The sequence below is a fragment of the Diadema setosum genome, chromosome 8 (assembly GCF_964275005.1).
Source record: "Diadema setosum chromosome 8, eeDiaSeto1, whole genome shotgun sequence".
NCBI lineage: Eukaryota > Metazoa > Echinodermata > Echinoidea > Diadematoida > Diadematidae > Diadema > Diadema setosum.
This window is the reverse complement of record NC_092692.1, coordinates 8,820,351-8,844,824: the sequence shown is the minus strand read 5'-3', so window position 1 is coordinate 8,844,824 and position 24,474 is coordinate 8,820,351. Positions and strand designations below refer to the sequence as shown.

Here is a 24,474-nt window from a genome sequence, read left to right as displayed (position 1 = left end):
GCGCATGTCCATTGTTGGAACCATGGGCTACACCAATGAAATTATGATTCAAATGTATAAAAAAAGAACCATAGCTTCACGCCTCTGGCTCTTCTACTGTATTATGATTCGTGTCTTGAGGCATGTCTACGCATTGTCGGGTTGGTCGGAAAAGTATATATCTGCAGCCAGAAATTGGTTCTTCCTCAAATTCATTCAAGGATCCTGATGGTAAACTATATCGCAAACTGGAAATGTCGCTATGGCGACTGGTATGCCTCCGCCATAATGCATGATTCTCCTAATAGGTCTATGGTACATGTGGACAATGTGTGATTACATTTTCACAAAATTGGCAAAACAAGTTTGTCACAAATGTGTTGAATGTTCACCTTCATTGACCTAGGTTTAATTGGATGAATAGGAGAGCATGTATTTGGGATTTAAGGACTTTAACTTGACTTTGACATTCAAACGTTTATGCATTGAGTAATTTTCAAGGTATGGAGAAAAAGTGCAATTTCTGTATTGAATAGTAAATTGTTACCATTTTCATCTGGTCTTTGACCCTAAAATTCATAAGATAATCACTGTCAGGCAGAACATGCCTAAATATGTAGTAGTTTCAAGATAACTTGAGCCACTTCCGAGATGTCGAGGAAAAAATGAGTTCAGCACTTTCACTTGATCTTTGACCTTTTGACCTTTGGGGCAAAAACAAAAGAAAAAAAAAACTTTCGAGAGAATTTCTATTAGGTTATACATGCATACACCAAGTGTAAAAATAAATAATCCTGCTGCCATTGCATAAACATGAGGGAAATAGTAAAATTTTGAAGTGTTGCCCTTGACCTTTGACCCCCATGAACCCTTAATTCTCTAGATAATCACTGCCAGTCAGTACATGTATATAGATATATACTATGTTTCCAAGGTACAGAGAAAAAAAGGTGAAGTTTTAATATTTTTACTAGACCTTTTGACCTTTTACCTCATGATACAAACTTTCACCAGAGAATCTTAATTGGGTAATACATGTATACACTAAGTTTCAAGAAAATGTCTTCAGGCATTGCATAGATATGGTGGAAAAAGTGAAATTTTGTGTATTTGACCTTGACCTTTTGACCTTTGACCTTGAGCATGTGCACCCAAAAGTTGATAGGCACAACACATACATGCCAAGTTTCATTAGGATACCTCAAAAGGTTTTGATAGTTACCCTGTCCACAAAATTCATTACGGACGGACGGACAACCCGAAAACATAATACCTCCGGCACCATTTCGTGGCGGAGGCATAAAAAAGTGATTGGTTCACTCAATGCATCTAACGGAAAAGAAATCTGGCATTGAATTATGCGATTTTTGGAAAAGGGCAGCATATTATGATACCCGTAGCAGAAGAATGTCAATTAAATAACAACATTCCAGTTTTGCCTTTACTTATTTTGTGTATATAATAATCTCAATTACGTATTTTTGGTAAATCAGTGTGGAAGGTCTAACCAAGAGCGATGCTTTCGACAACACCCAAGCTCTTAGCTCTTTTTGCACAGCCTCACTTACCTGGAAAAAAACTGTGGTCTCATTTTGAGGGTCAAGGCCAGTTCCAATTGCTATGGAATCCTGGACCTCAAGGGACAAGTCGATAATTTCCAAAAACAGTGTTGATCCGTCGATGCTCCGGATAGACCAATACAAGTAGACGGGGTTTAGTGCAGAAATCGGAGACGGATATCCAGGTGATTCCAGGAGGACACTTTGCCCCAATGAAACTTCAACAGTGTCATCACGTTCTTTGTTATTGTTCCCATGAGGAAGAAACAAGACGTTAATAGTGCTTATTTTCTATAAGCAAATTACGACATGAGCAAAATTAGAGGTTTTACAGCTCCTTTGCAATCGTTTTCAATCGTATTCAATTCAAAATGTTTATATTAGAATCCAGATGTTTCCATGTTAATACACACCCAGAGAAAAAAAAAATGTAATCGCGTTACCAGCTCATACTTTCATCGCGCCTAAAGCGGGGACACTTGAACCTCCCCGTCCCCCCCCCAAAAAAAAAGAAAAGAAAAAAAAAAAAAATTTGGGGGGGGGGGATGGGACTCGCCCCCCCCCCGTAGCAAATGATTATTACTTATTTATTGAAAGACCAAATTGAACAAAACAAAAAAAAAAACACTTTCTTGTCTAAAAGTTGTCCATTTCTTATCTGATAATGTTACATTTTTGCCCCTAACGTGGCAAAAATTATGATACACTAATATTATTAATTTATAGGCTATTCATCATAACATATGCACTAATATTTACTTATGAGTTAATTTAGTGCATAGAGGAAGCCTCGCATCCTCTACTGGGCCCCATGAAACATATACCTTTAGTAACCCTTTCATGTTTCCCTTTCTTCTATTCTTTTTAGCAATATAAGAATAATTTTCATTGCTCAAACAATGCGATCACAAGCTTTTAATAAATACATTTCAGACGAATGGCAAACTAAAAGTGACTCTCTCACTCTGCCCGTACATAAAGTAAAATGAATAGTTTTCATAAGTTATGATCCCTTATAGCCCTTCGCAGTGATTTCTTTCTTAATTCCCTAGAAATCTGATTTGAAATACTCTATAAAGGCGACTTTTACAATCCGTTAAAAAAAAAGTCCCTACCGTGGGAGGGGAGGCCCGGGGTATACCCCTCCCACACCCTCGCCGAGGATCTCACACATTAATGTGCCCCCGTATGTCATAACCATACTCCTTCGCAGTGATTTAAAAAAAAAAAAAAAACTATGTTTAATTCCCTAGAAATTTTATTAAAAATGCAATATAAACGCGACTTTTATATTCTGTTTTCCAAAAAAAAAAGTTCCTACCGTGGGAGGGAGTATCACCCCCTCCCTCCTCGTTCGCCGAGGATTTCACACCGTAAACTAATAAACCCATAACAATATTGATTAATTTTTAACAATAATATGAACAATTATTGTAAACTAATAAACCCACATAAACTAATGTACCCACGGATGTTATAATCATAGCACTAGAACTATATTTAATTCCCTAGAAATTTGCTTTTAGAAATGTTCTTTAAACGCGACTTTTGTACTCTATTTTCACAAAAAAGACCCCCTCCCCCCCCCCCCCCGTGTGAAAGGAGTTATAGCTCTTTATTTTGTGGAAACATCTGAGAAGATCGTGTGTGGCATGGAAAAGCAAACATTAAGGAAAGAAAAAAATAAAACAAATAAATATCATTTTACTAAATTCGGGCACCCGAAAATTAAAGACATCAACGTGCATCGTATGATCTATAGTCTTCGGTCAACAAAGCTGCATGATTTGGGCTCGTAGTGTTTTCCATAATTCTTTGCGAGGGGTTGGACATTGAACATTGTTCTTGTGACATTACATGCTTACAAATACGTAAAGTGAATTGGTGAAGTAGTCAATGGTGACAAAGAAAAAATGACGTTATTTCAATCACCTAACAAATAATCATATTCGCAAATTCAATACCTCAAAGATGTGACTATATGCAAATATATTTCATTAACGCCACGAGAGACTTATGAAATATATAATGAATCTCTACGAATCAATCATACAAGCGTGAAATGATAATAAGAAAGATATGTACCGCATTCTTTCTCGTCACTGAAATCCGGACAGTCGACAACTCTGTCGCACACCTCTGCCGTAGTAATAATCCCGCTTCCGTCTTCACACGGCAGAATGTCTTAAAGAAAAAAAAAAAGTAGTAAGAAGGAATCATGCCGGAAAGAGAGTCAGAAGCAATCATCGATCATATAAGCCTTTATTATGTCAAGAAAAGAATAACAATCCCCTTATGTTGACACATACCATAAACAAATTGTAGCAGTGCAAACATTTTGGAAGTGGACTGAAGCCTTACTCTATACGAGTCTCTGGCATAAAAATGTTAATTTTAATTGTCTTTCTATTTCTCTGGCTATCTGCATTTTTTTTTTCTGGGTATATTCTTCCTTACAACCCAAGCTATCTCACAAAGAAAAACAACACATTCTGAAGGATGTGGTATACTCATGATAGACAGCACTCGCTGCACTTATTAACGTAGTGGCTATATATGAACAGTAATTGAGAAACCTTGTTACATTATCTGTGTGTGTGTGTGTGGGGGGGGGGGGGTATGTGTGTGTTTGTGTGAATGTGTGCGAGATATAAGTCTTTTCTTCATTTAATAGTAATCTTGACTTCATGATGAATCACTGGACATAAGCCTGTGTATAGGAATGATATACGAGTATTAAAGTTTCAATACCTTTCAGCAGGGTTGACTGCAGGTCTGCACTTATCCGCGAATTACCAAAACTACCGACTCTGAGCTCTATCACCAGCTCTCCGCTTGGAAACACCTTTCCGCCAATATCTCCTCTTTCGAACAAGACGAAGCCTTCAAAGAACCATGTGTAGTCTTCCCCAAGGTCAGCCCCAACAGTTGAAATGGTCAGGGTATCAGAGTTTTCGAGTAAGAGCCAGGAAATTGTGACAAGCAGTGTGTAGGGAGGGCTCGCAGATACCACTCGCCAGACTACATAGCTTTCCACATGCTCAAAGTTGTCAAAGTTGTAAGAAGACAGGTTGAAGCCCGTCCCCGGTGGCAATACGACAGGAGCTGCAGATATAAAAGTAAGATGAATACGGTTACGTTACACAACACTTTGCTGTTCACCTTTCTTTTTTTATCAGGTACTGTGATGCATTCGCGAACGAAAAAAAAATATTACATCATCACATGATTGTTTTACACGCAATACGAATAGTTCATATTAATGTTAGTTCGTCTGGTGTTTTGTTTTCTGTTTGGTTTTTTTATTTGTTTGTTATTTTGTTTTGAACTGAACTTGTTATTGTTTAAGCTTTTAGAATGTCTGTTACCTATACGATTTGGCCTTAAACAGCATCGTCCAAATTTTACTCGTCTATATGTATATATCCTGTTCTTCTACTGGACTCTTTGGTCTGTTTGATCCGATGATCGAATTGTCTATGTTCGGTGTTTGCAAGTCTTGTTTAATACCCACTTTAGCGATAGACTCATTAAATTCAATTCAATTTATACAATTTTATTTCCACAGTACTAATTAAACTTACATGAGGAAAGAATTTCAGATGAACAAGTGAGGAATTAAAATCATATTTTAATCCACAAACATAGTATAAATCTGTAAATTATCCTAGAAGGGCATCTCAAGATCCTGCCAAGACTCCACGTAGGGAAAATCTTGACATCATGACGTTAGACAAAACGGACACAAAGATAAGACTCTAACAAGGACAAAAAAAAGGACGAAACCAGGAAAAGCAAAATAAAGAAGGGCACAATAAAGAAAAGAAAGAAAAGCAAGCTTAGTTGTTTTTTTTTTTCTCGTTTTTTCGAAAGAAGGTTAAAGACATGGTTGAATGTACTCCATAAACATTCCACAGATTTCCAATTCCCCTAATATCTATTTGACTTATTCCACCTGATACCGTTATGGTCTCTCATTTATCTCTCATACAATTGCAATGTATAATCGACATCATTTGGTCCTAGGGCATATGGGTATTTTCTAAAAATCTGTCTCTTATCCACACTTTGCAGGGATCGGTTTTGATCGTTGTGTCTTTCGTCTCATGTGCATTGATTTTGAAGGTCACAGAATTGCATTTGCAAATACGTGCGTAGCGACACGGATTGTCGCCCCAAGGATTGTCGCCCCCGGCTCGGGGGCGACAATCCTTGACGGAGTTGGCGTCAAGGATTGTCGCCCCGTCAAAGATTGTCGTCTGGCGACAATCCGTGACGAGGGCTGGCGGCAAGGATTGTCGCCCGCCCTCGAAGCACAATTTGCTGGTTAATATCGTTCTTGACATAGTCATTGAAATACCAACACATAACTTACATGGCTACATCCATGCAAACATGCCATGTAAAAAGTCATGGTGAGGTTTCAAGGAAGTGTGTATGTGCGCGCGCACATGATAATTTAGTGTCCGTTTGTGTGTGTGTGTGTGTGTGTGTGTGTGTGTGTGTGTGTATGCGCGTGTGTTAGTGTATAACCATGATGGATGAATGTGTTTATTATGCCAGCTTTTTGCGTATGATGTGTTTTGGCTGCGCGTGGGGAGGTCGGAAATACCTAGTAAGCTGTTGCTGGCGTAAACGTTGATATTGATTTTATCAGCAGCTTTGACTTTGATGAGTTTGTTTGACGGATTTGTATTTATGAATTCGAAGTGGTGCTTGCGTGAGGGCGGATACTGCTTTTATGCATACGGTCCATTATGTCTTATGTATCAACATTGGGAAGTCGTTTCATCAGGAAGGAGGGTGGTATCGGTTCGGGTGTGTGTGTGTATGTGGGGAGGGGGTTACATTTCGGTATTTCAAAAGTTCGTTATTCTGAAGGCTCTTTAGTCCGAAGGTTCTTTATACCGAAGCTTCGTTATTCCGTATTTCTTTTTTGGATCAACGAACCTTCAGAATAACGGCACAAACGTTCGGATTATTAAACGAACCCTTTTTAATTTTTCGGATTAACGAACCTCTAGGTATAGGGAATTGTGTGTTTCGGATAAAATGAACCTTCGGAATAACGAACCTTCGTGTGTGTGTGTGTGTGTGTATGTGTGTGTGTGTGTTGTTGTTGTTCATTTTTCCATCCGTGAAGATGGCTGGATAGCCCATATTCAGCTACACTAAGCTGGTCTTCCATGGGGTCCAGTTGGATGTGGGGTGGGACCACCTCACCGGGTTAGACACCCTGCTCTTTGCGATGAATGAATGAAGCGGGATCTTTTACGTGCATGAGCTGTGACTCTCTCATACACGGGACCTCCATTTTATGTCCTATCCGAGGGACAGAGTGTTTCGTCCGCTTACGGATATTTGCGGAGATTTACGGATGCTGTAGACGATTACGTCCTTCGACGTTTTCTGTTTTCTGGCTGGGGCTTTTCTGGCTGTTTTCTGGCCGGGAAGGTGTGGGAGAGCGATAAACTATATAAAATGAGAACGAATTTAGTATTTCCCTATAGTCTTACCCACTTTACGCTCCATGGATATTACATTTTTTAATATTGTATTTGGATGTGGGAGGGGTGTCCGAATGTCCTGGGTTTTTTTTTTTCTGGAAATTTAATAGGCATTGCTTTATTATAACAATCTCCTTAACATAACTCAGAAAGTCATGAATATCGCTGCACAATGACAGTGTAACCACAGTTTGTCTATTCCATGACTGTAAGTAATATTTTCTTACTCTGTTTAACTTATCGATCTGTATTCTATTTATGGTATGATTATGTTATGTATTCTTTACATTTATGCTGTTTATCCATATTTGAGCTGCACAAATAAAATTCAAACTTCAAGTTCAGAATTTCATATATCTTTTATTACTGTAAAGCAAATTAAAGAAATGCGAAAACTTTTCACAACTTGTGCGTAAATTCAAATTCAGTTTTCCCCAGTGTACAATGTAAGACCGTCCAACATGTGATAAATTTGCTGTCATAATACACTCACTTGGCAGGGATCGTCATATTGTACATAATTATTTATAACAATCTGTAACTATCCGAAAATATCCGCAACTCTCCGTAAATAGTCGCAACTCTCCGCAAGTGTTCCGAACTACTCGGAAGTTTATGCAAGTTGAAAGAACAAAATTACATGCCAATTTGTAAGAATATCCGGAAGCGGACGCAAGTATTCGCATTTGGTCGTATCTCTCCGTATCGCCCGCATATTTTTCCCGTATATTCTGTAAAAATGTTCTGGTGACAACAAAGGGATCCGTGGGAGTCCGCAGAAAAGAAGAAAAAAAAAAAGGACTTATTTGGACGTAACGCCGGACGCAGAGCATTATGTGACTGGGGCCTTACGTAGACACACGAACGCTCACACACAACAAACATACGTAGGGCCTACGTAGCCCAAGAACACCAAATCCCTCAGATACTCATGCAGGCACAAAACTGCGCCCACAAACACGCACCGTCTATATGTATACGCCACTATATACCCACATACACATGTACGCATACAGGCACACGTATACACACAGACAGACAAACCACTACCACTATACAACCACCACACATGCACAGTTTCTACATATTGTATTATTATACTCCAAACACACACACACACACACACACACATACACAGCTATACGGAAACTCATACACAAGTCACTTATTGTGGGTACCTACAAATCAGACACAGCACATACCATGCAAACAAACACACACACACACACACACACACACACACACACACACCACACACACACACGCATAACTTACCAGTCATACCCAACCCACCAAAAGACAATCTTTGACGGGGCGACAATCCTTGTCGCAACAATTTTTTTTTTTTTTTTTTTTGCCATCGTAGATTGTCGCCATCGAGGTCAAAAATTGGGAACTGCACAAGCGTCACGGATTGTCGCCCGACGACAATCTTTGACGGGGCGACAATCCTTGTCGGGGCGACGTGCAATTTCTGGTGCGAGAAGACAGGCTACAGTTTCGGCTGAGATGCAACTCTCTATGAAATCGATAAATTCAAAAGTTGGTCAGGTGATCATTGATCTAATAAGAGAAAGATACTCCTATATTTCATCGTGTCAAGGATAACTCTTATTTGGTGTATACTTTTTGTGAAAATTTGTCATCTTGAAAATAAAATTGCAGAGGTTTAGAGAACATCTTTAGACATCACTGCAGATGCATAACTTATTTTTTTAGGTGCATTATGCACACAAATTACTGGATTGGATATCACTTTGGTGATTACATGCTCTTTCATGCGCTATCCTAGCCAATATGCACTCCAAATGCACAATTCGCCCTCGTGCAGTTCTATTTCAACTCGGCCTCTGCGAAATAAAACTGCACTTGGGCTAATGTGCATTTCTGGCGTATATCCAAAGCCAGTGTAGTGCAGGACAGGCGGAACGGGGGTGGGGGGGGGGGGGGGGGGGAAGGGCTCCTTAGTCACTGCAGCTGATAGGCCTACCATCAGAACTATAGAGACACCATAAAGGGAACCTTTTTGCACTTGGGATACATTGCCGGTTCCCTATACCATTCAAGTTCCCTGCACGAAGAATATATGCTATATTGCATAAAAGAAACGATGCGTTTAACAGCTATTGAATTTCTCATTTAACAGATGCCGTCAAGGGAAAATTAAATAAAAAAAAATAACTTGTGCGGAGTCATGACCTTTAATGGTGACAACTACAACTCCCACACAAAAATCGAGGACATCGTAGATTTTTTTGACTTTCCCGATGGATTCGAAATTGTTTAACTTCTTTCTAAAATGAAATAATGTTCAAACAAAGAAGGTTATTGGAATAGTAAATACCAAGCATCGGCTCAGTCGACTTTGGCAACGTAAAACCGCTATCCGTTATTACCATCAGCAATGTATTTGTCAAAATATGGCAATGTTTTTTTGGTTGTTGTTGTTGTAATAATCCTTCGAAAAAGTTTGCTTACGGCAGTTACTTTCGTCACTTCCATCGGCGCAGTCAACGTTGATGTCACACAACGATGAAATGTTGAGGGATCCAACAGGAGTACAGACGAACTTCCCTGTAACATGAAAACATTCAAACCTTAAACTAATGAGACTGATCTTTTTTGGCTATAATGTGGATGGCTGATTCCGGTTTGAAAGTAATCAATTTTTCATCTTAACTACTAATCTGCACATAAAGCTCAAGATCTTATTCAATCCGATTTTAGCCTGTGGCGGAACCCCCCACCTCCCTTCCTCACCCGTCCCTTTTATTTGTATATATATATATATATATATATATATATATATATATATATATATATATTATTATTATTATTATTATTATTTACAATAATATTGCTTTGATATAATTCCCTTTCGGCTGATGAGCGCTGCCGATAACAGTGATAAACGACAAAATATGCATTCGATTGCTTAGAGTAATAAAAACAAAGAACCTGGAATCAATATTTATTCTCTCCTGTAGAGAAAAAATTAAAGATATTTCCTTTTTCACTATATATAGAAAATTGTTTGTTGCTCCATAATTGCAAAAGTATCTCTTATCAAATAGTGACCTCCACAACATGTAGCCTGCACGCTATATTGCCTTTTTTTTTACGACGGATTGTTTTGACTATATTGACAGTGCTTGTTTGGTAAATAAATCTTATTTCAATTCTGAAAAAGTGGTGTTATCATACTCATTAACAACATTAAACTTGTGCTTGTTGTAAGATATTAAAAAGATGGACTTTGCAGTTGGTTTTCTATCAAAAAGTCATAATCCAATTCTTGCGACGATAACATTTAAAATGAAATGATGCAAAGTGTCCTGCTAACGTATTTGTTGGCGCACATGCCAAACATAATCATAAACCTGAAAATCAGTAGACTGAAATAATTACTGCAAGCGTTACCTTCAATGTCTAGCGCCTCCAAGTGAATTTCGAAAACGCCGGATCCGAAGACTCCGAAAGACGAAAACGTCACAAATACGAAGCTATTCGTAGTGAAGCGATATATTGGTTGATAAATTTGGGAGAATCCTTCAGCTTCGAAGATGTAATTTGTAACATTGTTTTCATCCCATCCTGTTCCAATATAAAATTGGTCTCCGTAAAATAAAATGAGGCGACTGACATGGATGACAAGGGCTAGGTTGGCTGCGTTGCTCGGGTTGGCAAGTTGGAATTTCCAGATTGCAAATACGGGCGAACGTGGTTCGGGGTATCCGAGATATCGCGTAAGGTCAAATGTGTCTCCTTCTTCCAAAATAATTTCTACGGATTGAAGACAATGGAAGGAAGGTTTAGCAGGTACTCAGGTGCAGATACCGAGTGGTACGCTACGTATCCTTTTAATCAATCGTAACCTGCTAAGTTCGTGTTTTATGAATACCGCTCAGATTTTTACCTGAATACAACTTGCTCACCATGGAAAGTGCATTCACTCAAAGAGCAGCAATATTCTTTGAACAAGGATAGATCATTTCAAGAATATCCATTGTCAAGTATCAAAATTAAAGACATGATTAAAGGGAGCTCTTTTATGATGTCATCGTGGAAAATATTCTGCGGTAGATTTTCCCGGAGCTATTGAAAATCAGATACTTATTGTTTTTGGGGATAAATTAATTGGCAATTTATTAGATCTTTTCCACTAACAAAAATGAAAGTGTTCTTCATGAATTCGACATATCGTCAGACATCGAGAAGAAAGTAAAAGTGGTCCAAGCAAGTTTCCTCGAGGAACACTACAGTTGAATTTTTGCATAGTGGATGTATCACCGCTGGAAAAAAAAAAAAGAAACCTGCTTAGTATTAAATGTAAACGCAAACATACCAGAATGAATATTATCTATTAGTGGAAAATACAGCAAAGGAAATGGGATTCCATCGGGATTCTAACCCAAGACCTCCGGATTGCTAGCCCACTGCTCTAACGACTAAAAAAAAAGAAAAAATGACCAGAATGAATATTATCTATTAGTGGAAAATTGAGCAAAGAAAATGGGATTCCATTCGGATTCGAAACCGAGATCTCACGATTGCTCGCCGGGTGCTCTACCGACTGAGCTATAGAAAGCCCTAGTTCAGCGTTCGTCCCAGAAACTCTAAATTCTCAGTGCTTGAATGGTCAGAAGCTATAGCAGTGCGTTTGTGTGTGACACACACGTACACACTTCATTGAACCTGGCATAAACCCAACGGATAATTCAACTTGGAGATAAATGCGAGGGATCACCGAAGTGATGCAGCTTTTTGAACAACAAACGCAAACAGAAAAACTATCTATCAGTGGAAAATTGAGCAAAGAAAATGGGAATTCCATCTGGATTCGATCCCAAGACCAGTCCTCCGGATAGCTAGCCCGGTCTTCTACCGACTGACCTATAGAAAACCCCAGTTCAGTGTTCGTCCCAGAAACCCTAAATTCTCAATGCTCGAATGGTCAGAAGCTATAGCAGTGTGTTTGTGTGTGACACACACAAACACACTTGAACCTCGCATAAACCCGAAGGATAATTCAACTTGGGGATAAATGCAAGGGAAGTGATGTTGCTCAATTTTCCACTAATAACGACTAACGACCAAATTAAAAATATATTAATATTTCGGAATCGCAGCATAATCCATGGCTTTCAAAGTGATCCGAATCCTTGCGGACGTCTCATGTCCCCATCATACACACATACACACATGTCCTGTTACAGATCACTGCACAGAAGCATGCAGCACCAAACTTCACCAGTCCTTCGACCTGACATGGCAAGACTCTCTAGGTACTGTGCTCTTAGTATATTTCTATCATTTTGACTTTTTTTGCGTTCCCATTAAAACCACTATTTATCATGTGCAAATGAAACACAGCAACGTTATTGCTTGAAATAATTTTAAAATGTGGGTTAGGATAGAAAAAAACAAAACAATGTAAAACTTGTACTCAGTCTAACCAATGTTGAGTATTGTTAGATGTACAACTTGTGAACAAGCGGTTTATAGGTGTGGTTTACTGAGGAAAATCATTGATATCTCCTGATATTTGCGGCTTTGTTGCCAAATTTTTATATTCAAAACAAATACATACCACAGTCCTTTTCATCGTCTGCATCATAGCAGTCCGTGTTGCCATCACAAACTGCCGTGTGGTTGATGTATATCGACTCGGCACATTGAAATAAGTCTAAAAAAAGGAAAGTCATAACTTGGATGAAATGCCGCATAAGAGAATTCTGAAGAATATTTTTGAAGTATGGTATTTCATATCTTTGATTTGGTCTGTTTTGCATGTAAGAGACTGTCTTAAGATGGAGACACCTAGAGCAAACCTGAAGCGCTTACAAACGTATGCACATGTATTATTACAATTACTTTATGTATAAAATTGACAAAATATGATTGTATAAGTATATAGTGATAACTGAAGTAATCATTGTAATTTGATTACGTTCGTTTCATACTTTGGTGAATGCAAAATGAATACCAATCAAATCAAATCATTGTATTTGCATGAATATGTATATTATAAGTACGAGCAGTTTCGTTTATAATATATTCATTTTACTGAACCAGAAAACTTAGTTTCATGGTAAAATGAAATACACGCACCAAAGCAGTGGTGACAATCTTTTTTTAGAAAGATGAGAAAAATTACATTTACATGATTCTGGGGAAGAAGAGGTAAAACCTCTTTCCAAGTTTATGTCATTGTGACTGTTCTTCTCCGTCAATTCAACTTATTTTGTTTTTAAAGGTGATAAAATTGCTAGTCCCCTCAAAGTGGCAAGCAGTCAATATTCAGTTCCAGCTTAAGTACTAAAGTGATCCTAAAATCAAATCGCAAGCTGATGAGCTGCACTGATATATGAACTTAAACGCCCTGTCATGCTTAAGGTGTTATGATATACCAATTATTTATCATAAATATGCGAGAATTTGTACGTACTCTATTTCATGTTTGCTTGTGCAGAATGTGACACTTTGCTGTGCGTGTTTTGTGAACCCCTTTAGCTTTCGGGCTTTGCCCTTTTCCAGAAATCTACAACGGCTAATAAGCTCAATAAAGGGGTTTGAAACACGTACAGCTACGTCCCTGTTGTATGATACGTTGTCATATACATATTATATATACATATACACTATATATATATACATAACATCATATCATATCTTCTATATATCTACATTTATTTATGTTTAGTATATACTTATTATGTAAATAAATATTGGTTTACCTTCGCTGCCTACAGCACGAATTTCAATCACTAGAGTACTGGTGAAAGTTAACTCAAGGTCTACGAAGATATCATCAGCACTCAGAAAAGTAACAGACTGATGGTTAGTGTAGTACCCAGACTGTTCGTACAGGACAGCCGCATTGTTTTCATCATCAGGTCGTGTACCAATCAAGAGATGCGATCTACTTGAGTACAGATAGAGTTCTGTAACAACAATGACAAAGGTGAGATTTTTTCCTCCGTTTTCAGCCGGCTGCAAAGTGAGATTCCAGTGTGAGGATGTGGTTAGAGATGTGAGGTAAGAAGCCCGATGTCTCGCGATAACGAAAACATCCCCTTCCTCCATAGTGATATCTGCATGAATACGCAAACAAGAAGGAGAAACCTGATTGTCGTCTGTTGGATAATCTCTGCTTGGCAATTTGTAAACGAATACTGGATATATTTTCTTCGAGATAAATCAGAAATGTGTATCACAATATTCTTCAATTCACAAACAATAAAAAGAATCTTAAATCTTTCAGAGCAATCTTCATGACACGTCTGTTTTTATTCAGTATATCCAATAACTATAATACACTAAGGTCATGTGTTGGAATTAAAAAAAAAACCACACACACACACACACAATAGACCTGGAAAAGGGATTTAGTGCATTTGCTGTTGTTATTCCTGTTGATGATTCGTGTTAAAGAAGAGTAGTGTGGTGAATTTCGCTTGGTTGCCATTTTGGTATCCTTGGCTAACTTTTTTTTGTAATCTAATTAGCATCATGATCTTATTAGCACATGCGCATTTGTATGATATTGTCAAGTTTAATCCAGAAAGCCTGAAAACAGGGGTAATATGACTTTCTAAGAGTTTTTTTTTCATTATGATAATTCCATTTATATTTTTTACAACTGCAAACCCTGAAATACGATAATTGACATATATGCTACTTTCCATATAAACACGTTTATATGTGCCTCTAAACTATGTTTAGTAGCCACCTTGACAGCCTTAATCAATTATTTTTATGAGCCTTTTTAGCATATTCAACTAATAAACGCAACGTGTAATTTGTTGTTGAAGTACGAAAATGCACAAACCCTAAGAATACAGGAAATATAACTTTTGGTGGGTATTCTATGACCAGATACAATGTATGTGACCTTGGGAAGTTTTTCAATATCTTTTTTAGGGGTGAGGGGTGTTGATGATTTGTATTTCAGATGGATATTAAGTAGATCAGGCCTGGTTACTACCATTTCAGCCTAGGGCAATTATCTTCATTAACCTAACTAAGATATACGTTATCACTCTTATTGCAGGCGGCTTAAAAAACAAAGATCACAAAACCTTTTCATTGGTTTCTGTAACAAGGAATCCATTTATATCACCGGTTCTGACTTGAAGAAAAAAATGTAATTGCAAGATTATGGGCATGATGACCCAAAGAGCATATGTCAAAAAATGTATTGTGACCCATTATCCCGAATTAAAAAAAAAAAAAATCAATACGTTTCCTTCTTTGTGTTTGTTTGTTTGTTTTGTACATTTATCTTTCAAATGGGTATAGCCTTGGGGAAAATTTGTTATTATATTGTTCACCATTGGGAGCAGTGATTAAAAAAACCCGCACAAATGTTGCACTTATCACATTTGATAATGTGTGTAGGTCAGTTGTATCACAAAATATCCTAGCATATAAACATTTTGCAATAATGCCTTACTGAGCATGTATGCATTTTGTATGTTTAACAATACTTAACATCGATTATACTAAGTGACATAGAAAAAATAAGGAGGACAGTGTTACTATTCTCAATAAACCGTGACTGTATTTTGTAATTCATTCGTGTATGGTTCCGTCTACTTTGCTATTTTCGTATGGATATTTATGCATTATGCCCATCTCTTTATTCTTAAATTTCTTGTTATCACATTTGCATTATTTAAGAATACAAACTAAAGTTATACATGTAATCTTTCATCATGAAAGACCTCGAATACTCATCTGAGTTTTCAGGCTTCTGGATTAAGATTAACACCATAACTGTAATAGCTAGATATGCTACATAGGCTACTGATCACACTTCCCTAAGATTACCAACATGGCAACCAAGCTTACTTTACTTCAGTGCTCTTCTAAAACACGAATGTAGAACAACAACAAAATTGAACGTAAACAACTTTTCCAGGTCATATACGTTACACGTGGTATATGTGCCCTCTTCTGGAATACATCTAAGCAAATTAGCTCAATATGTTTATGAATTGATTTTTCGTTATAGAACGCTGTATAAAATTGTTTTTTCTCGTGCTTTTAGGTTTCCTGGATTTATATGGGCTTTATATTACATATCTTTAATGAGCATGCTAATCACATGATTATACTGATGAGGCTACCCCCCCCCCTCCTAAGAAAAATTCCCAAGGTTGCCTTTGCGCCAACTTAGCTAAATGTACTTCGATACCCTTGTAGAACACGAATCAACCAAAGCAAAACACAAAGCAAAACAAAGCAAAGCAAAACTAAAAAAAGAATATTGCTTTTGTACAGGTCTAACAATTTCTCCTGGACTACAGGGATTGTAGTTCAAGTCTTTTCTTGTGTGTATGTGGTTTCATTTTTACAAGATCGCTGAAGATTAGCATTAAAGGTCCAGTTTACCTTTGGGAGCAATGATTTTAAAAATGTTCAAGATATCACATTTGATGCATGTGTAGGTCTGTTGTATCACAAAACGACCTACCATATAACATTTTTGCAATAAAGCCTAAAATATAAGTAGATATCAGTATTTTTCTCAGTAAACCGTAACTGTAGACGGTTTAATCTGGAAGTATTCTAATTATAATTATTGTTCACATTTTGTGTATTTAACAATACTTAACATCGATTATACGGATTCATTTTTACAGTGGTTGTTTCTATCCCTAACTCGCATTTAGAACTATATAGTTTAAAGCACTAATGCTGGGTTTTTGTTTCATCTGCAAATGGTAAACTATGCCTTTAAGATAATAGCATGTAGCCCCTGTGATGTGCAACATGAAAGTGCTGTAAAGAAGCAAAGTGTACCAATATGCCAACTTAAAAAATCAACTATATATTTTGCTGTCTATTTCCATCCCCTCATGGGTTTATAAGGAGACGAACTGTCCATGGTGTTAACGCTTTACAAACACCAAGTCTTTCATTGTGTTCTCTTATAAATCTGTTTTGAAAATAAAATGACTGCTTGTGTTTTTTTATTTCAACTGAAGTAATGAAAAAAGAATTATATCAAAAACAATTCGGATTTCTGAGTTGTCCACGCAGTAGCACATGGAATGAAAAAGAAGAATGGATGATATGAAATTATCAACTCTTTTGAAAACTTGCTTGAAGTTTGTTGGCATCTGTTTTCTGATTTGTTATTCTTTTTTTCTCTCTCTCTCTCTTTTTCAAATGATCATGACAGCAATATCTATATATAATATTCATATATACATCAAAGGACATGGTAAAAGGTCAAGAGAAGATGTTCAAATTCCCGAATACTTGCTCTTTAAACAATAGCCATACATTCAAATGAGACCGAGTTCAAGGGAGTAAACTCTCAACACGTTGTTGACAAGCATGTAATTTTTTTTTCAATTACTCGAATGTCAAACTGTCTTCTCACATTGTCAAGATACAGTCTATACCTATTACAAGAACCTTAAAATATGGCGGAGGCTTATCAGTTGCCATAGCGACATTTCTAGCTCCTTGTGTCTTTTGGTGTGCTTCTTGTATTTCTTTGCTGGAAGAGGGGAAGAAAATTTTGAAATAAGTCCCTTTACTCCCACTTGTATATTTAACATTTCATCTTCATTCGAGAGGGAAGTCTGTGGGAGGTGGTCTTGGGGTGGGAGGGTAGCTAGTTTCTGAAGATCTCGTGTTTAACTTACCGCAGTCCATCTCATCTGTGCCGTCATCACAGTTAACGTTGCCATCACAAACGGCAGAATTATCCAAAACAAGTGAATCTTCGCAGGAGAAAGAATCTAGGGATGAGGACATGTGGCATGATGAGTGGAGGATGGTAGGAATCATGTGGAGCTGAAGTCATTGAAAAATTGGAAGTCATGACCAATACATATAGAAATACACGCACGTATAATGTACATTGGCTTGATAAAAAAATGTGACTACGCATCAGTAAACCAACAACAAAAACAAAATAATAATAATAATAATAATAATAATAATAATAATAATAGTGGCTACTTGTATAGCGCACAGGTCCACTTTTCAGTGCTCATGGCGCTTCAAAAATGAAAATATTTGGGATCATAAAACAAATTTGAAATTGCGTGTGTGTTTTTGGTTTTGGATTTTGGTAAGGAATTAGATCACAATTTTGTATAATAGTTTGGAATGATTAGGCATGTCTGAGAGGCGGCAATTTATATGTTATAAAATCGTTTTATACCTGCTCCCTACTTTCAACTCTGATAACTATTGAAAGCATTGATAATGCTGCGGCATTTTAAGTTGGTACAACATGGACTAGTTATCAATAGAGGGTGCTCATTAACCGTGAAAATTTCCAGCTTTCATAACTCCTTCATTATACACGTAGTTGCAACAGATATTTTCATCTTATCTTATTTTGCTCCATTTATTGCACAGAGCAGAATGTGTTATCTCTCTTCATTTTATTATAGATAAGTTTGGCAGTCCGTTTACAATGAGTTATACATCATTTCAAAGCATAGAATCTGCTCTTTTTCAATCTTTCCCTAATTTAAACGCAATCCCTACAAATGAAAAAAAAAGTTAACACTCTGGAAAAGTGTGTACTGAAAAAAGAGGCTAAAATGTTGAGGGTCTATTCAAGTTCAAGTCGCAATAATTGGGACAAAAACAGAATCCAGGGCCCCGTTTTATCAAAATATAAAATCGATTTTAAATTTCCTTACAACACAGGCTGCCATAGACTTACAGTTGAAATCAACTATATAATCAATTCTAACTCCTCATAAAACAGGGCCCAGGATGCAAAATAAACCGATAATCAGATTAAGTTCAAATTGAATCTACTTACACATTCTATCCACGACTGATACCAACTTTTCAAAGGAGGTGCATCTTCAAAAATTTCTTACAATTAAATTTGAGATTTATAGGGTTTTGACAAATTACATGGAGCCTCTACGACATACCAAAGCACACTTCTACAAAAGGGTGTCCTACAAAAACTGATAAAAACACAATCTCTCAAATTGTTTTACAATCCCGAACTTAAGGTTAATGTAGAAGAGGAATTGCTTTTTCGGAAAATACCAAAAAAAAATGAAACTGATTCGGCTGACCCATTTCACCTTTTTAAAAGTGATTGCATGAAATGAGGGCTTGCGACTTTTACAGGTTGGTTTTGGGATATACGCAGTCAAAATTACAATACTCTCATGAAAATTACTATCCTAATACTACGTGCTGACCTATACAGCAACACACATGTTATTGTATATTTCAGGTTTAAAATCATGGTAAAATGTGATCCTTGTACCTCGAAAGTCAGATACAGAATTGAATCCATTATGTATGATGCACAACAAAATTTTGATGGCGAAATAATCTTATATCAAGTTTGTATTTTGGTTTATTTTTAATGTTTCGTATGTTATCGATTTGTGCGAATCTTATATTTCATATCATAATATAATCATGTCATAAAAGAGCATAATATTGCACTGGGGTATATTGCATTGCACCTAATATACAGTATGTCCCCCCCCCCCAAAAAAAAAAAATACAACGGGGCCCTCCGCAATGATATCTTTAAAAATAGTGAATCAATCTAAATACAAATTCAGGGTATGAAACTATAACTCATTGCCCACATCTTACAGAAAACACCATTCGATTTGCTTCAGTGGTCAAAGAGAAATGAGGAATTTTGTAGAGGATGTCGGGAATCTCTTCTGTCCAAATTCTGTCTATTATTCACACACAAGAGCAATGAATTGCTAAAATTGGAAGAATCAGACTCATGACATGTTTTACAACAATCCACATTTCTCTGTGACTGCTTAGCCAAATTGAATGGGGTTTTCTGCAAAATAGATCTAAAATGTTATACTTAAGACCCTGAAGTAGCATTTAAAAGAATTAATCATATTGGGTGTTATCAATGCGAAAATCTGATTGTAATTTTGGGGGGACCCTTATGGAACAAACACAGTGTTACCACAGTGTGTTCACATAGTTGACTATGTGTAAACAATGTGTTAACCATGTGGTCACAGCGTTGTCACAGTGTGGTATTTGAGATCACATAGTGTACCACATAACTGGCATACCGAACACAGAGTGGCACACATATACCACAGTGTGGTATAGTGTTACGACAGTGTGTTCACATAGTTAACTATGTGTAAACAATGTGATAACCATGTGGTCACAGCGTTGTCACGGTGTGGGATTTGAGATCACATAGTGTACCACATTATTGGCATACTGAACACAGAGTGGTACACATATACCACAGTGTGGTATGTATGGAACTATGTGTAAACCCTGGTTCATAATGCTACCACAGTCTGGTATTTCAGTTTAAGTGGTTTACCACATAATCCCCACATAGATGACATACTGAACACATTGTGAATCATGTTTGACACAGTGTGGTACATTTTTAACTATGTGTACACTCTGTGTTGATAGTGTTGCCACACTGTGGGATTTCAGATCATTCAATTACCACATAATCCACACAGACTTGGCATACCGGACACTGTGACTTGTGCTTACCACAGTGTGGTATATATTGAACTATGTGTAAACGCTGTGCTCGGTGTTGTCACTTTGTGGGTTTCAGATCATTCACCTACATCATCTCCACATACTTGGCATACTGAACACACAGTGTGGTATATATAGAAATATGTGTACTCCTGTTTCCATAATCTTGTTACACAGTGGGATTTCAGATCATTGATTTAACACAATAATATCCGCATACTAGATGTTTAGGAAAAACACTCCATTTTTTTTTTGAATAACTAAAAAAATAATGAAATTAACTTCCCTCAAATTTACACAGTAGGTAGCCGCTGAATAACGCACAATTTTGTTGTGTACTGTTTCAAAATATTGCAGGAAACAGCATGCAACAAAATTGTATGCCTATATTAGCTACCTACTGTGTAAATTTGTGGAAAGTTATATTTTCATGGGTTTTCAGTTATTCACAATCAAAAGCGTAAACTATCTTTTTAAACATCTAGTACTTTGACACACATCATGTTTACCACATTGTGGTGTATATTGAACTTTGCTATAGTATTGTCAGTATGGGATTTCAGATCTTTTACTACCACATGACATGTTAATCCTTATAAAACCAGGCTATTTCTGGTTTTGTTGGGGGGGGGGGGGGAGAGCATTTTACCAGTATGGTCAAAGGATTCAAGTATTGTAGTTTATTAATAAATGTACATGTATGTATCAAATTACCAGAGATTTTTATTGAGTTTGTAAAGCAACTTATCTGGTCTTATTATCCAGTGAAGTAATAAACCAATAACTTATAGCTGGGCAATATACAACACAATTTAAGTACACGGTAGTTGCAAATGTTCAATACTTATTTATTTTTCTAATTTCAGTTGATATCTTTTAAATTTCAAATACAGGCATGGAACAACAGATTCATTTAATGTGAGAATATGACCTATACATGTCATTTATCCATCCTTCAGATGGATAAATCATGCATTTAATGTTGTGTTAATACTGTTTACGGATGCATAACATCAAACACTAGAAATGATATAATACTAGGGGTATCTGTAGTTGTGGAAAGAGAACAAAAACCGACATGTTATAACTTCCCTGTTTCTCTCATAAATCACATGCTTTCCTATGATTTCACCAGCTGAGGAGGTATTACATATAATCTATTGGTCACACGTTTCACTACTCTGATGTGTCCAGCATCAGCATGGTTCTCCTATTCTTTACAAATGGGCCATCATGCTCTACATACTTAATGACAGCAAAGGCATCACTATCATCTTCCAAAACCACAAAACCATGTACAAATGCCACTTCATTGCCTGTTACTTGTACACTTTATTTCTTCTGGTAGTGTGCCGAGAATATTCAGTAGCATGGATACAAACTGTGTTTACAACTGCTTTCTTGTACACTTTAATTACAGAAAAATGTCACAGGATATTCTTGTGGGTTTTTTTTCCTTGACATGCTATGCCACATGACTATCACAGGACAATACCACGCAGCAGTACCACACAGTAGTACCAACTGGAATAAAAAACAAAGCAAAAACAAAACAAAACGCATATTCCAGAATCTCATAAATAGGTGAGTTATGCTGTGAATTATGACAATTGATTTAAGCAGTACTTAACCTATCCTATACTCCTACAGTATTACCTATTAAGTGGGAGTGCTGAGGTACAGCATGTGATACTTCATGTGGTATTTCTGTGGTATTCCTGTGGTATTCCTGTGGTAACACTGTGGTATCCCTGTGGTATTCCTGTGGTACAGATTTTTGCATAGCTCATGAATATTCATTAAAAGCAACCTAAATTTTAGAAAATTCATATAATACTTCTATATTCGAAGTATTTATGATGGGATTTCCTTTGAACTATTGTCTAATAATGTTATGTTATACCCAATGTCATAAATGTTGTTATGAAAAGGTAATTTCATATTCAATAACAGTGTTATCTAGTCAGTAACCGTACCTTCATGCATTACAAATATTGATACACCTGATGACTACTATGTGGTAACATTATTATGTATCGATACACCTGATGACCATGTGGTCACTACCACAATGTACTGTGGTGGACTATGTGGTGATTGCCACAGTGTGGTAGACTATGTGGTGACTACCATAGTGTGGTGGACTATGTGGTGACTGCCACAGTGTAGTAGACTATGTGGTGAATACCATAGTGTGGTGGACTATGTAGTGAACACCATACTGTGGTGGATTATGTGGTGACTACCACAGTGTAATGGACTGTGTGGTTATAACCCTGTTGTCACAGTGTGTGAGACTGTGGTTTGATACACAGTGTATTCAATATGTGTTTTGGACCATGTGGTACCGTTATGTTGCACAGTGTGGTGACGCTCTGTTTCACACTGTGGTAAATACACAGTGTTACCACATGTCCCAAAATCACATATTAAACACATATTAAACACATGTGTTCGACACTGTGTTACACATTGTGTTCAACACTGTGTTCGACACTGTGTGCCACAACACTGTGTGCCACACTTTGTTGCAAACTGTGTTACATAGTGTGGTAAAACTGTGTTCTTTCCATAAGGGGACATACTGCAGTAAGTCGCCGCAAAAAATACAGTTAGATTTTCCGAATCGATAACACCCAATGTCATCGACCTGTCTAAGTGCTACTTCAAGGTCTTGAAAGATAACATCTTAGCTCTATTTTGCAGAAAACCCCATTCAATTCGGTTAAGCGGTCACAGAGAAATGTGGATTGTTGTAAAACATGTCATGAGTCTGATTCTTCCAATTTTAGCAAGTCAATGCTCTTGCGTGTGAATAATAGACAGAATTTGGACAGAAGAGATTCCCGACATCCTCTACAAAATTCCTAATTTCTCTTTGACCACTCAGGCAAATCGAATGGGATTTTCTGTAAGATGTGGGCAATGAGTTATAGTTTCATACCCTGAATTTGTATTTAGATTGATTCACTATTTTTAAAGATATCATTGCGGAGGGCCCCGTTGTAATTTTTTTGGGGACATACTGTATTATGCCATATTTTGCCACCTAGACTTTTATTGCAATAATTTTGCTTGGTAGATCCTGACTATTAAGGCCATGACGGGCCGAAAACGTTATTTAAAGGAAAAGTAGAGAGCTATTGTACGTCCGCCTCAATCTTGATTTCTTTCGCAGTGCTTCACAATGAGACATCGCGTATGCCTCGGTCAGGGGTGACCTCTCTTGCATTATAGGTATATATACATATATATATATATATATATATGTATATATATATATATACATATATACATATATATATGAAGAACTTGCAAAATCCAGAGCTAAATCCATTGAAAATTATGGATTTAGCACCTTTTGGTTGAAAGCTACATATACATACATATTATATAGCTATATATATATATATATATGACGAGTTTGTTCGCAAAAACCGATAAGTCCATATTTGCCAAATGGAGATATTTTCGATTAAAGGTCAAGAAAAATATAGAGAATAATAAAAAAAAATTGCTTCTCAGTTTTTGACCATAACTTCAACAATGTACCTTTATATGTAGTAACCAATATATCATTTAAAAGGAATTATATTGTACTTTATGACAGAGACCAAACTTCAAAATTTTCAAAAATGGACTCATCGTTTTTTTGCGAACAAACTCTTCATATATATAAAAATATATGATTTTTACATATATCTATGTACATATTCAATTTATACATATACAAATGGAATACAGAGTAGTCGAAAATGTGTCAAATTGACCAATCTACCTGCATAGGCCTACGCAGAAATCGTTTCTGTACAGGAAATCAAAAACTTCTGATGCGCTGTCACACACACACAAATGTGAAGTAGGCCTATCTTTGCCAAAATGGGCAGATAATTTAACGATTGTCAAATTCGTCATTTATCCAATAGGTT

The 24,474-nt window shown here is 36.8% G+C and overlaps 1 protein-coding gene across 1 annotated transcript in view; it reads right to left on the bottom strand.

Moving 5' to 3' along the window:
- The window catches only part of LOC140231790 (uncharacterized), a 176,157-nt gene that overhangs the window by 28,570 nt on the left and 123,113 nt on the right, over positions 1-24,474 (bottom strand). Inside the window, exons 45-52 of the mRNA XM_072311946.1 lie at positions 17,707-17,802; positions 13,783-14,139; positions 12,636-12,731; positions 10,466-10,828; positions 9,524-9,619; positions 4,290-4,643; positions 3,624-3,722; positions 1,548-1,777 (exon numbers count right to left, since the gene is read on the bottom strand). Coding sequence (XP_072168047.1) covers positions 1,548-1,777; positions 3,624-3,722; positions 4,290-4,643; positions 9,524-9,619; positions 10,466-10,828; positions 12,636-12,731; positions 13,783-14,139; positions 17,707-17,802 — 1,691 coding nt within the window. The remainder of the gene's footprint in view (positions 1-1,547; positions 1,778-3,623; positions 3,723-4,289; positions 4,644-9,523; positions 9,620-10,465; positions 10,829-12,635; positions 12,732-13,782; positions 14,140-17,706; positions 17,803-24,474) is intronic.